The sequence below is a fragment of the Platalea leucorodia genome, assembly GCF_965183815.1.
Source record: "Platalea leucorodia genome assembly, chromosome: Z".
Taxonomy (NCBI): Eukaryota; Metazoa; Chordata; class Aves; order Pelecaniformes; family Threskiornithidae; genus Platalea; species Platalea leucorodia.
In genome coordinates this window covers 24685881-24699420 of record NC_138858.1, presented here as the reverse complement: position 1 = coordinate 24699420, position 13540 = coordinate 24685881, and the positions used below count along the sequence as shown (strand labels likewise).

Genomic DNA, 13540 nt, shown 5'->3' with positions numbered 1-13540 from the left:
CTCCTTTCGCTTCCACTCTTTATGTTATATTTGTGACAACTAGAATCAGGCAAGGAGCTCTCTAGGAAGCAGCTAGGTTTCAGTCTTGTATGTCTATTGCACAAGTATTGACGCAAAATATAAATTATTATCCGATTTTTAAGTTCCTAGGACAGGTCCAGCTAATGTGACAATTGTGAATATCACAAAGCATTCTGCACTTGTGAAGTGGACCAAAATAGCTGCTGAAGACTGTTTGGGCTTTCTTCAGGGATACAGGATCAGCTACACAGATTCATCGAGGAAAAAGTCTCTGGGTAAGTCACCATTGCTCAGAACAAAGCAGCAGCTCAGAGCCATGACAGAAAAGCTTCACACAGACCATTAAGTGCTGTTGCAGCACACTACTGAGTTACTTAGATTTCTGTGGGAATTGAGCACTCTCAAAGGTCAGCTCCTCGTTTTAATGCTCTAGGTGGTCCTATGAATACATAGGATTTTCTAGATATCATCTCACATTAAATATCGATAAGAAAATATTTCCTTAAAACTTACAGTTCTAAGACTACTGCAGAATTCTCTAGTACCACTGAAAGGAAGATGTATGCTCTCAGTATTTCTGAGGTATTACGATTTCAGTCACAATACTTTTATGTTTCATTGCAACTCAGCCAAGCTTGACTCTGAGCCTTTCTATAGGATTTAAGAGATTATATATTTCTTTTTTGAACACAGTTAGCAGGGAATACAGTTTGTATTTCTTCCCTGTTTTCAAAGACACTATTATTAATTTCATTTTTAGAAACATTTTCTTAAATTGATAACTTTTGTGTTTACCCACAAAGGATGAAACTTCTACGCATTGAAATAAATGAATAGTTGTGAGCTCAAACCACTTGAGTTTTCAAAAAAAATCCCCATACTTCTTCTGATAAACATTTTTCTTCTGCTTTGCAGTGGAAAGTCTTCTTGCCAGAAATAATACTACATTAACTGTGCACATACTGACTTTCAAATAAAATGAAAGACATGCTATGAAAGACAAATAGCATCTAAGACTCAACAAGAGAAGAGCAAGGGTTCTATAATTTATGTTGGCCTATGCCTTTACAGAACCATGAAGAGTAACAAAAGCTTCAAGTAAACAGCATTAGCAGAAGGTTTGGCACCATTTTCAGGGGGGTCTATTCCACCCCAAATACCTATCAGAAAGCACAAGAGAAGACAGAAGGGGAGTGTCCAGGACTGAAATTAATTTTTTCCCCCCCCCCCCCCCCCCTGCTGTAATCAGTCAATACAGCAGTGGCACAACACCCAATTGCCATGTTTTCTAGGCAGGAAGAATAACTTTATTGGAGAATTTTGGGGAAGGCTACAGCACCATTTCCACTTCTATGGAGATCTTAAATTCACAGCGGCACACTTGAAAAGTAATTTCTGCCCTGTTAAAGGCGTACTACAGCATCATTGGTTGCATTATTCTGGCCAGGGGAAAAGTCACTGCACCATCAGAAAAGAAAGGTTGAGCTGAAAGGCCTACAAAGTAGGTGAAGCAGAATGCACAGCCTTTTTTCTGTACTGAATGATGAGTAATAGCACTGGTATTAATCGAGGTGAATAACTACTGACTACTGTAGTGAGGGTGAAGCGTGTGATAAAGTCTAGTCTTTATGTCAACCATTACAGCCAACATGAAAACCACTGGTCAGTGTATTTTCGTGTCATGCAGTATACGCAGCCTTCTGCACTCACAACCCTAAATATCCTTCATGTGTTAAAAGCTCATGCTTTTTATCTCTGGATTTAAAATCTACATAAGTATTTTGGAGAAATCTTGTACCCATCCAAAGAACATCTGTGCAGTGTGGCTTCCTCCAGGTGTGGATTAGGGCACAGAAATTTTGCCTTTTCCCCAGTCAGCTACACTGATACAGACTCAGACATCAGAGTTCATCTAATTGTCTCCTTCCCCAACCCCTCTTGCATTTCAGTTGTTACTCTCAATTCTTCTACCACAAGTTATCATCTTACCAAACTGAAGGGAAAAACCACATACCGTGTGCAGATTTCAGGATTCACTAATGCTGGTGAAGGACCTCCAACTCTTTCGCAACCTTTCAGCACTCCAAAATACGGTACTGTAGAAGATCTATGCATTTGTGTTATCCAGCGTCAATCCTTGCTTTATGCACTACATATGGCATTATTCTCTACCCTTTCCTGCTTTTCAAGGAGTTACAGTGTGCTCATGCACAAGATTTTTATTCAATCCTTAGTTACTGGTAGTAAAGACACAAAATTGTTCCTTTCTTAGAGGTAAACTATGCATCACAGAACAACTCTGCCTGTATTTCATTACCTAACATGTCAGGAAGACTTAGCTAGGGTTCCTCATCTCTGAAACATTTTCTGACCTTTTTATGCTAGCTGTATGCACATATCTTTATTTATTGCTGATTCCTGTCATAGATTTCAGCAGTTTAAATATTCTGCCTGTGACTAGTTAAGTTCAGTAGTCTTTGCTCTTGGCAAAATCCTGAGCAATCATGTCAAACTGGTTTCCAGTTAGACCCCTGAGCCATTAACTGTTGAAAAAAAACGAAAACAAAACAAAGTCTCATTCAATTGCTCCTATTGTGTGTGACAGCTAATCAAAGTATCTTTTGTCTTCTAATAATTTAAGTACATTTTACGTAACAGATCCTATAGTTCACTGGCAAAAGTTTGCTTTTTTCAAAGGTGCCTGCACAGGCTAAAAATATCAATACAGTTACATTTATAAAGTCTCATATATTATAATCATATACAGTTGGCTAAACATGGTCTCTCAAACATTTTTAACACTTTATCAGGTGTTTAACACCTTAGACTAAATCTAACACTGCAGCAGACCATTTTCTGGTTTGATCACAGCTTCACTCAATTGAAGGTTTCTAAATAAAAAAAGAAAACAACAGAACAGGCTGATGTGGTTATCAGCTACAGGAAAAGTAACCTGTGAAATTCAGAGACAGAAGTATGCAAATGGCTTCTCCCCACTACAGCTTTTTTGTGTTAAGTGAAGGACATATGAACACAAACATCTGAACAGTCAAAAGCGTGAAGCAGAAAGAAAAAGGAAATAAATTAAAAATCTTCCTTGAAATCAACAGTGTTTCTGTCCCTCCTTACCCCCAACTGAAATCCTTTCTCCTGTCAACACAAGAAATTAAAGTGTCTCCACTGGAGCTTTTCTGCAGGACTTTATTCCATGCGTCCTACTGAACATATATTTGGATAGGATTCAATTTTTCAGGAAAATAACAAAAGTGAAGAGTTAATTTAATGCAAAATTTTAAAAATTCAAGTAATTACATTGAATTTAAACATTACATTTACTATTCCCCCCCCCCCCCCCCCAATATTTCACAGGTTACTTAATCCATTAGAAGAACCTCAGGTTTCTTTGTCATAAAAACCTTTGTCAGAAACAAAGCAATTTGCAGTTTTTCAAATACCTTTTAAAGCAAAATTAAATAGCTGTTTGTTTTTTTAAAAAAATAAATTTTTGTTGGAGGGTGGGTAAGAAAAGATAAAGCAAGCAGCCTTTTTGCAAATATGGTTTTTCTGTATCAGCAACACAATCATGGACTGACCACACTTTCCTGGTGCTGTTTTGAAACTATTGATTTAGCGATCTAAAGAACACCTCAACCCCAGCCCACTCTTCACATCACAGACTGGTTTGGTTCCTGTGTTAGCAGAAGTGCTCTCACTGCCTGAGCACTTTATCACCCTTCATTAACCCTTCAAGCACTTTATTTCCTTCAAGGGGGTAGGGGATGGTGGGAAGCATCTCAAGCAGGTATTAACATAGGCGACAGGAGGTGTAGGTTCACAGCAAGGGTTGACAAATGGCTGACTGCAGATAAAATTGTCTTAATGTTCCTAACAGGTGAAGCATGGCACCTACCAAATACACAAACTATATTATTGTTGTCAGGACCAGGTGTGATCTCACAAAAAAAAAAAAAATACCAACTGAACCCTACTAGTAAAACCTGAAACAGATTAAAAGCCACTTTCACTCAAATAGTTTCTTATAAAGTCAGACCTGCACCAGGGTCCTGACCCATGAAACAAGCTAGAGCTCACATAATAGCATGGGGAGTAGGAAAGCTTCTCTTATTATAAAGTGTTTATCTTTGGATGGTGGATTTAAGAATTCAGCACATATATCTAGATACCTTAAAAATACAAACCTGAAAGCCTCAGTCCCCCCAGAAATCCCAGGTCTTGTTTTAACTAGATTTTACTCACAGTAATCCCAGAATACGTGTAAAGTTTGACTTGATTTCTGTTTGAAATCTTTCTCTTTTGGAGGCAATATAGCCTTTCTATGCTTGATACCATAAGTCTGATTCAATCTCTCCATTTCCCATCAGATAAAGGAGAATTTGAAGTTTTTGTGACTGTCCTTTGCTTCATCATGATGTTCTTTCTGGTTTTTGCACCTCTCTCTTGTTCTCTGGTGCTTAAAAGGTAAGAAGGGAATATTGGTTGAAGTTGTTAGCAGCACTTCCGTTTTGCTTAACGCCAAGTTTCATAGCCCTGGGCCTTTTTTGTCATTAAAAGCAACACAACTCAAAACACACACAACACAAAAGCCAACCCACTCATTTACACAGTGAGAGCAATTACAAGCCACTATAAGCTGATTAAAATAGTTGGTAAAAAATCTATAATCTTTTGCTTTTGGTAGTTATCTGACTACCTTCTGTCTCAAACACCCTAGAAAAGAGCAAGGACCATTTCTCACAGTGGAAAATAGGTTATATATATATGGAAAAAGCATGCATTTGGTTATTTTGCTCTTTCATTCCCAACTGATAATCGTATCTCTTCTACTGAAATACAAAAATAGATTCCAGCAACATACACAAGTTGATGTTGCCATCTAAGCAGTTTCCTGCAAACACATTTGGATGTTAACTGTATAGATTATGCACATAAGCACATAATGAGAAGGAGTAATGGATGGATGAGTAGGAAGCAGAGAGAATAACAAGGGTACCTGTAAGATATGGATGAGGTCCTCTTATTTTAGGATAAATTGTTCTCTGCAGTAATAAAGTACACCCCTCAAATTAATCTCAGGTAAAATATTAAAGGCATACACTACCACTAAAAGAAAAATGGCTTGCATAATAATGGGTTCTAATATTATTTTTCTGATAAATCTAATTGCATACAACCATTCATATTACTATGCATGCTACTTGTGTCCTAGAACACTGCCCTCCCTTTTTCTCCTTTTTTACAAAGCACCAGCCTCAGAAGCTGAAAGCACAGTGGCTAAAGGACAGAACAGACAGATGGTACAACCCATGTCTTGAAAGCCATACAGCATGACATAGCTTGCTTTAGCTTGTGCATCACGCTAAACTCCTGCCCTTCCATTGGGAAACAGACTGCAGCCCACATAAAGTCTCCTGTACACTTTCCTTTTCAGATTATACTTTAAGTTGCTCCATATCTGATCTGACCTTTTTGACAAGAACTTCTGAGACCTAAGCAGAAATTTTGACGTAGGGCAAACTTCATTGTGTTAAATATAAGATCATACCTCATTGTCTGAGCCCATTAGGAAAGAATTTTTAGAAAACAAAAAACAGCACACAGAAGCCTGGTGTAGCCCTACGAAATAGCAATTAAATATGCAGTAGTATCGAACACCTGGAACTGAGATGAAGGGTCCCAAGGATCCCCTCATCTCAATTGCCTGCTTGATTTGTAAAACAGGACTCACCAGTGAGCCAAACACCCATCTTCACAGGATCAGCAAGGAGATCCAGTAACTCTATGTCCTCAGACTTCACCTCAAACCACAACCTAAACAGAGATTTACAACTAATGAAGCCTAGATTTCATGTGAAAACCAGACAATACCAAAGCCAACACTAAGGCAGGGTGATGGGCTACATAACCTCCCACAGTCTCTCACAGCTGTGTTGAGTTTTCCTCCTATGGAGGTGAGTCATTGCTCAAAGCTTACAGCAGGGTGCTCTGAGAGCAGCTGCTGACAGGGAGGTGATCAGTCCACAAATGCTGAGAGACGATCTCTCTCTGCTCCCACAGGAGCCAGTGATGAGCAGTCAGGGGTGACTGATGTCAATGCAATCAGTCAGCTCAGCAGAAAATCCTTTAGAAATTCCCATCCCACTGCCCCAACTCTGCAGGGAAATCACAGCTGGCCTCTGCCAGCCTGGGGCCAGCACCAGCATCCCAGGGTGGTGGGAGTGACGATCAGGCCACCATTACAGCCTGTCCTCTCAGGAAGGGCCAGAGAGGACAATGCCTGAGGTGGTGCCCATGGAGGGGGTGGCTCAGGGAGGCTGGAGAGCATAGCAGCTTGTTACCAGTTTTGTTGTTTCTGGGTCCCTGGGTGCAAGGAATCAGCTTGGAAAAAAAAGGGCTGTGATGAGAGGTCTGTGGACAAGCAGCCAGCTGAAACCCATTCAAACAGCTCAGTTGGCAAACTCAGCTCTACCTACGAACCCTGTCCTCTACAGCTGGTGTGACTTTTTAGTAAAGGTGTGTTTAGATTCGTGTCAGGTGAAACAGTGAGATACTGTATGTAATAGCTCCCAGAAAGAGCCAAACTCAAAACAATCAGGAAAGAGCAGGAGCTGTGTTGTCCCCCCTGTTCTGGTCTGCAGGTCCCAGGGAGAGCCTCTTCCAGGCCACCGATGTCACTGCACAGCGGCTAAAAACAGCAATAGCTTGCTCTTTGTTTAAGGGAAGTAAACTTCCAAGTAGAAGTCCAGGAGCAAATACTTACTCAACCAAACTTCCTCCTATATGTCCAAGAGTCCTCAAGGAAGATGGAGGTTTTGTGGAAATCATAGTGAATTAGGAATATACAATGAGAGTATAAAAAGAGACAATATTACAAGCTCTTGTCACGGTTCCTTAGTCCTTAAACAAAGATGCCGATAATCACTAACTCAGCATTTCAGTGTAGACTGTCAAGCTTGGTCTTCAGTTTTCAATTGGCATTGTGCTTAGTAGTCATTGTAGAATGTCTTGTTCTGATGGTCATGAAAATACCAATAAAATGTTATGTATAAATGATAGTTAATTTAAATGCATAGGAAAGGTCAGTCATTTAACAGACAATAAATTTAGACTATTTCTTTACAGGCTGAAAATATCATTCTGGCCCAGTGTGCCAAGTCCAAGAAACAGCAGTGCACTCCAAGATATGGCAAGTACTCCTCTGATGGTGTGAAAAAATACACAAGGGAGATCTTATCTACTGATTAATCAGTAATGCCAATTATTAGTCTTTTCACTAGTAAATGTCTACTACCAACAGTTGGGAAGCTAGGGTATGTTAGAAATACAGAATGGGAGAGGGTTGCTGTTTAGGCAGAAGCTGTACACACTTTTTAAATTAATAAAGCTTCTCAGGCTTTTTGGAGAACGTTATAGAGCGCACTTAAAGGTATGGTTGTTAAAAGAACAAAGCAAAGTTGAATGGGGGGAGATGGAGTCTAAAGAGAGAAATTCAGATTTTATATCCAGTCAGTTTTCCCCAACTGGAACTGATTATTAAGTACAAGTTACTCAAAATACAAAGTAATGCATCATGACCTAATTCCACAGAAGTCTCACAACGGAGGCCATGTATATGGTGTTTTCTGAAATCTGCTCCTTACCCCTCAGTCTCTACCTGCCTTCAGAGCAATCCAGGGGCTCTAGCTGGTCACCTGGCAGCTGGCTGAGGAGCACCTACTAGTCAACAGGCACCAAAGTTCAGCAGCATGTTCAAATCTTGCCCACAGCTTTCCCATATGCTTTGGCAAGGATATCAGAATTTCAGGACTGAAGAAGCACCTGGAAATCAGCTGCTGGGCACCATTTTATTAATTTTTGGCTATTAGTGGACTTATTTGCATCTTCTTTTCCTTCCTCCCCCCTTTTAAAAAAGTTTCAGCTTCAGTTTTGCTGACACCTGATACTAAAAGTCCTTCCTTTAGGACACTTCAGACCTCCCAAGTCTCAGACTGCTAGCCATTATGTTTTTGGAGCAGGAACTTGTAGTGCTTTCCTTTTTAAATCTCTGATTTTTCTGGCAGACCTGAACTTAATTTGGCACTCATACATATAGTTTCTCAAGCCAACTTGTGAGCTTTAACAAAGCAGACTTCTAGCTATTTAGTCAAAGATCAGGCAGAAGCTGGAAGGTATTTACAAGCCAGACACTGTCCAAATCTAGGACACAGAATGAAATCATCAGCAATGAAATTTCAGAAGACCCTGACAGGCTGCTGGTCATCAAAGGTTTTGCTGAACATCAGCATTGCTTCCTTCAACAGAGCAAGTATGAACTTTCATATTTCAGATGAGGAATTCCTTGCTTGCTTTACTCCTTTCTTCCAGCTAAATGTAGACAAAGAAGTGGTGAGCTCAGAGGTAGTATCAGGTAGTCATTTTGCCAAATCCAGATAATGCTGAACAAAGGAGGATCAGATGTACAAATGTACAGCTGTACAAAGTCAGAGTTTCAAAAGTGATGCTGTTAGAAGATTGGGGTTTCACTGTTTTGTTCAGTTAAAGAAATTGATCTGCTTACAAGCACCAGGCAACTTCCAGTTCTCAGTGCTGGGATTCAGATGTCCCTCACTGACCAGTCCAGTAAAAGTAACTCCACCTAATCCTCTTGCTTCTTCTCCACTATGCATTTAGAAGGTGGGAGATCTGCACATTCAATACTTGTTTGAAGTGAGACTTTTGGAAGAAGGGGCAGGCAACTCAGGAGGACTACAAGGATGTCGTGAGGTTATGCAGGATTAGAAGGGCCAAACCCCAACTGGAACTTAAACAAGCTACTGCTGTAAAAGATAACAAAAAATGTTTCTACAAATACATTGGCAACAAAAGGAGAGCTAAGGAGAATCTCCATTATTTATTGGATGCGGGGGGAACCCCAGTGACATGGCATGAGGAAAAGGCTGAGGTACTTCATGCCACCTTTGCCTCAGTCTTTCATAGTAAGACCAGTTGTTCTTGGGGTACCCAGCCCCCTGAGCTGGAAGAGAGGGGCAGGGAGCAGAAGGAAGCCCCCATAATCCAAGGGGAAATGGTTAGTGACCTGCTACAGCACACAGAAACACACAAGTCTATGGGGCCAGATGGGATCCACCCAGGGGTACTGAGGGAGCTGGCGGAGGTGCTCACCAAGCCACTTTCCATCATCTGTCTGCAATCCTGGCTAAGTGGGGAGGTCCCAGTTGAGTTGAGGTTGGTAAATGTAACGCACATCTACAAGAAAGGCTGGAAGGAGGATATGCCAGGGAAGGTTATGGAGTAGATCATCCTGAGTGCCATCACACGGCACTTGCGGGACAACCGGGGGATCAGGCCCAGTCAGCATGGGTTTATGAAAGGCAGGTCCTGCTTGACTAACCTGATCTCCTTCCATGACAAGGTGGCCCACTTAGTGGATGAGGGAAAGGCTGTGGATGTTGTCTAGGTGGACTTTAGTAACGACTTTGACAAGGTTTCCCACAGCATTCTCCTGGATAAACTGGCTGCTCATGGCTTGGACGGGTGTGCTCTTCGCTGGGTAAAAAACTGGCTGGATGGCTGGGCCCAAAGGGTTGTGGTGAATGGAGTCAAATCCAGTTGGCAGCTGGTCACGAGTGGTGTTCCCCAGGGCTCAGTGTTGGGGCCAGCTCCGTTTAATATCTTTATCAACGATCTGGATGAGGGGATCGAGTGCACCCTCAGTAAGTCTGCAGACAACACCAAGTTGGTTGGGAGTGTTGATCTGCTGGAGAGAAGGAAGGCTCTACAGAGGGACCTGGACAGGCTGGATCATTGGGCTGAGGCCAACTGTATGAGGTTCAACAAGGCTCAGTGCCGGGTCCTGCACTTGGGTCACAACAACCCCATGCAATGCTACAGGCTTGGGAAGGAGTGGCTGGAGAGCTGCCCAGAGGAAAAGGACCTGGGGGTGTTGATCAACAGCTAGCTGAATATGAGGCAGCAGTGTGCCTAGGTGGCCAAGAAGGCCAATAGCATCCTGGCTTGCATTAGAAATAGTGTGGCCAGCAGGACCAGGGAGATGATGGTGCCCCTGTACTCGGCATTGGTGAGGCCGCACCTCAGATACTGTGTTCAGTTTTGGGCCCCTCACTCCAAGAAGGACATTGAGGTGCTGGAGCGTGTCCAAAGGACTAGAGGAAGTGGACTCAAGTTGTGCCAGGGCAGATTTAGGTTGGATATTATGAAAAATAACTTCACTGAGAGGGTGGTCAGGCATTGGACCAGGCTGCCTGGGGAAGTGGTTGAGTCCCCATCCCTGGACGTGTTTAAAGGATGGATAGACGTGGTGCTTAGGGACATGGTTTAGTGGTGGACTTGACAGCGTTAAGGTTAATGGTTGGACTTGATGATCTTAAAGGTCTTTTCCAACCTAAACAATTCTATGATTCTATTCTATGATTCTCAAAGGCAAAAAAAGAATCTAGTATATTCAGCATTTGGGTAATTTCTGCCTTAAAGAAAGCGCAAGACCTGAACGTGTTTTGATGTAATAATAAGCTTAGGTGGAGTTGAATTGCAGGATAGAAGTTCAGCAAAGAAGGAGTGAGAACTACCAGCCAAAATAACCTAACAGGTTCAAAGAATAATTTCCCATTGTGAAGAAGTGCAGGTGAAATACATTGAGGCTGCATGTTATAGGAAAGACAAAAAGGCTTTATGAACCAGAGTGCCACTTCGACATAAATACTTTAAAAGCAAAATATACCTGTTTAAAATGCATTTAAGTGTTCCTGCAGAGGCAAAGCAACTACAAAAGGAAATGAAGCCTGTATTAGCCAAGTCTGGTAGAGAAATACCATAGTGTTGATAACATGGCAGAAACAGAAATAACAGATAGAGTCATGGAATCATTTAGGTTGGAAAAGACCTTTAAGATCATTGAGTCCAACCATTAACCTAATACTGCCAAGTCCGCTACTAAACCATGTCCCTAAGCACCACATCTACCCATCTTTTAAATACCTCCAGGGATGGGGACTCCACCACTTCCCTGGGCAGCCTGGTCCAATGCCTGACTACTCTTTCAGTGAAGAAATTTTTCCTAATATCCAATCTAAACCTCCTCTGGCACAGCTTGAGCCCATTTCCTCTCGTCCTATCACTTGTTACTAGGGAGAAGAGACTGACCCCCACCTCACTACAGCCTCCTTTCAGGTAGCTGTAGAGAGTGATAAGGTTGCCCCTCAGCCTCCTCTTCTCCAGGCTAAACAACCCCAGATCCCTCAGCCGCTCCTCGCAAGACTTGTGCTCCAGACCCTTCACCAGTTTCGTTGCCCTTCTCTGGACACGCTCCAGCACCTCAATGTCCTTCTTGTAGTGAGGGGCCCAAAACTGAACACAGTATTCGAGGTGCAGCCTCACCAGTGCCAAGTACAGGGCGACAATCCCTTCCCTAGTCCTGCTGGCCACACTATTTCTGATACAAGCCAGGATACTATTGGCCTTGGCCAGGAGGAACTGGAGACACTCTCAATTCAGTCAGCACAGAGAGGTCAGGAGAATGGAGACTAACATGGCCAGCTAGCCACCCCATCAGTGTCCTGTTCTTCACGTTTAGACAAGATTTTTCAAAGATGCTGCTGCTTCTTCACCTGTTAGTGCCTCTTTCAGACAGAAGCTCATAGAGAGCTTATTTTAGATTTGGTAGGTGTAGAGTTCGGGCTGCTGTTCATAATAAATGTGATAATGGAGGTACATATCACACAGATCGTTATTCAAAACAAGGCAAAAGCGGACCATGCAGAGGTGTCTACTCATTCCATTACAAGAGAAAAATAGTGATATTTTATGCGGGATTGCTGAGATTTCAAAGAACAGCATACTCATTTCCAAGTCAGAACACAAATTGTAAGAAGAAAGAAAATAAAAAACAATGCACGCTTATTTATTTCTTGCAAAAGAACCATAAGAGTTTAAACGAATTTAGAGCAACTGAGGAGGGAAAAAAAAAAGGAGGGGGGGGAGCTAGTAGTTATACCAGAGAACATACCAGCCTGGCCATAATTTTAAAAAATATTATGGCAAAAGTGGGCAAACCCAGCAGAACAATCTAAGTGGAAAAGAAGGATGCTTGGTGTTAGAAACTGTTCTCTATTTAATCATCCAGAATTTCCAAAAACTTGTAACCCAAGGTATATTAGATCATAACATGGCATTAAGTTGAATAACAAACTGCTTGCAGCAGCTGACAGCAAAAGCTTGTTTGGCTGCTGTTCAGTTCAAGATGCTGTCTCTTTATAGTAACACATTCGTTAAACTTTTTGAAAGCTGTGGGTCTCAGAACAGCACATAGTGAAGCCTACATTTTATCACCACTACATTTTGTCCCAAGCACACATAAAAGCAAGAAAAACTTTGCTTAAATACTATGGGAGAGGAAAAGGTAGGCCTCTGAATTAGGGAAATATTTTCATTCATGTTTCTAAAACCAACGAAGATGAAATAAAATTGATTAGTTAGCATATTATATAGGCAAGACCAGGCTGCCCGTCTCCTAGCTTTATTATTTTGTTATTTATTTCAGTAAATTGCAATTGCACTTTGCAAAAGTATGATACTAAAATTATTCTTTCTCCTTGCTTTGTCTTGCAGACTAAACCTGTTTCAAGGTCACTGCTTCAGGCCCTGTCAGACAATGATATCACCAGCCTCTATGTCATAGAGCACGAGTCAAAGGCTCCTTTGAAGCTAGACGTCTTTACAGATGGCGGAGAAGACAGCAAGTGTGACACTTGCCAGTCAGAAGGACCTAGCAATAACACAGACATAAGCCTAAGGCATGACGAAATCGCTGAAGAAGCAGTTACAAGTGAAGAAGAAGGAATCATTTCCATTACGGTACCACTCCTGAGTGACTACACCAGCATGGAGTTCAGCCAGAAAGCCCTGATGAGTCTGACAGTGAAGCTGCCTGCAAGAGCTGCTCGTCCTCATCTGGAAATGGAACTAAGTAATAAGCCAGCACAAACTGAGCATAAGGTTTTGTTTGCTCCTCAAGACTACCTCAAACAAAGCCAGGTAGTATTTTTGCCATCTGGACCAACTTTGACGGGACAAGTCAACTCACACTGAAACATCTTCATAATTTTCCATACCATAAAACTAAGTTCCAAAACCTCTGATGCTTGAATGAAGCCATTAGGACCACACAGGAGAGTGAGCTTGTGACAATAGTTAGTCTCTACTTCAATAAGCTTTCTTGATGAAATAGATTGATTATATAATTAGGTTAGCTATTTCACCACAGTCATTCTGTGGAAAGTCCTACTGTCTTCACACAGGCAAAACTTTCAGGGAACTGTATGAAAAACCTTCTGGTAAGGTAACTTTTGCTAGGTGCTTAGTCCCAGGGCACTCAGGATCCCATTTGAAGGCTTCTGCTCTAAGCCCAATGTTGTTCTAGTTATCAGAACTAGATCTAGCACCTAATCACTGCAACCAGTCTAAGACCTGATTTTCAGATCTGGTA

At 41.7% G+C, this 13540-nt stretch overlaps 1 protein-coding gene across 1 annotated transcript in view; it reads left to right on the top strand.

Moving 5' to 3' along the window:
• LOC309602090 (interleukin-6 receptor subunit beta-like) overlaps window positions 1-13143 on the top strand; it is a gene marked incomplete at its 3' end in the record, with an annotated part of 34191 nt that extends 21048 nt beyond the window's left edge. The window contains exons 12-16 of the mRNA XM_082335395.1: window positions 144-296; window positions 1971-2114; window positions 4404-4500; window positions 7162-7231; window positions 12664-13143. Coding sequence (XP_082191521.1) covers window positions 144-296; window positions 1971-2114; window positions 4404-4500; window positions 7162-7231; window positions 12664-13143 — 944 coding nt within the window. The remainder of the gene's footprint in view (window positions 1-143; window positions 297-1970; window positions 2115-4403; window positions 4501-7161; window positions 7232-12663) is intronic.
• Between the last annotated feature and the right edge of the window lie 397 nt (window positions 13144-13540).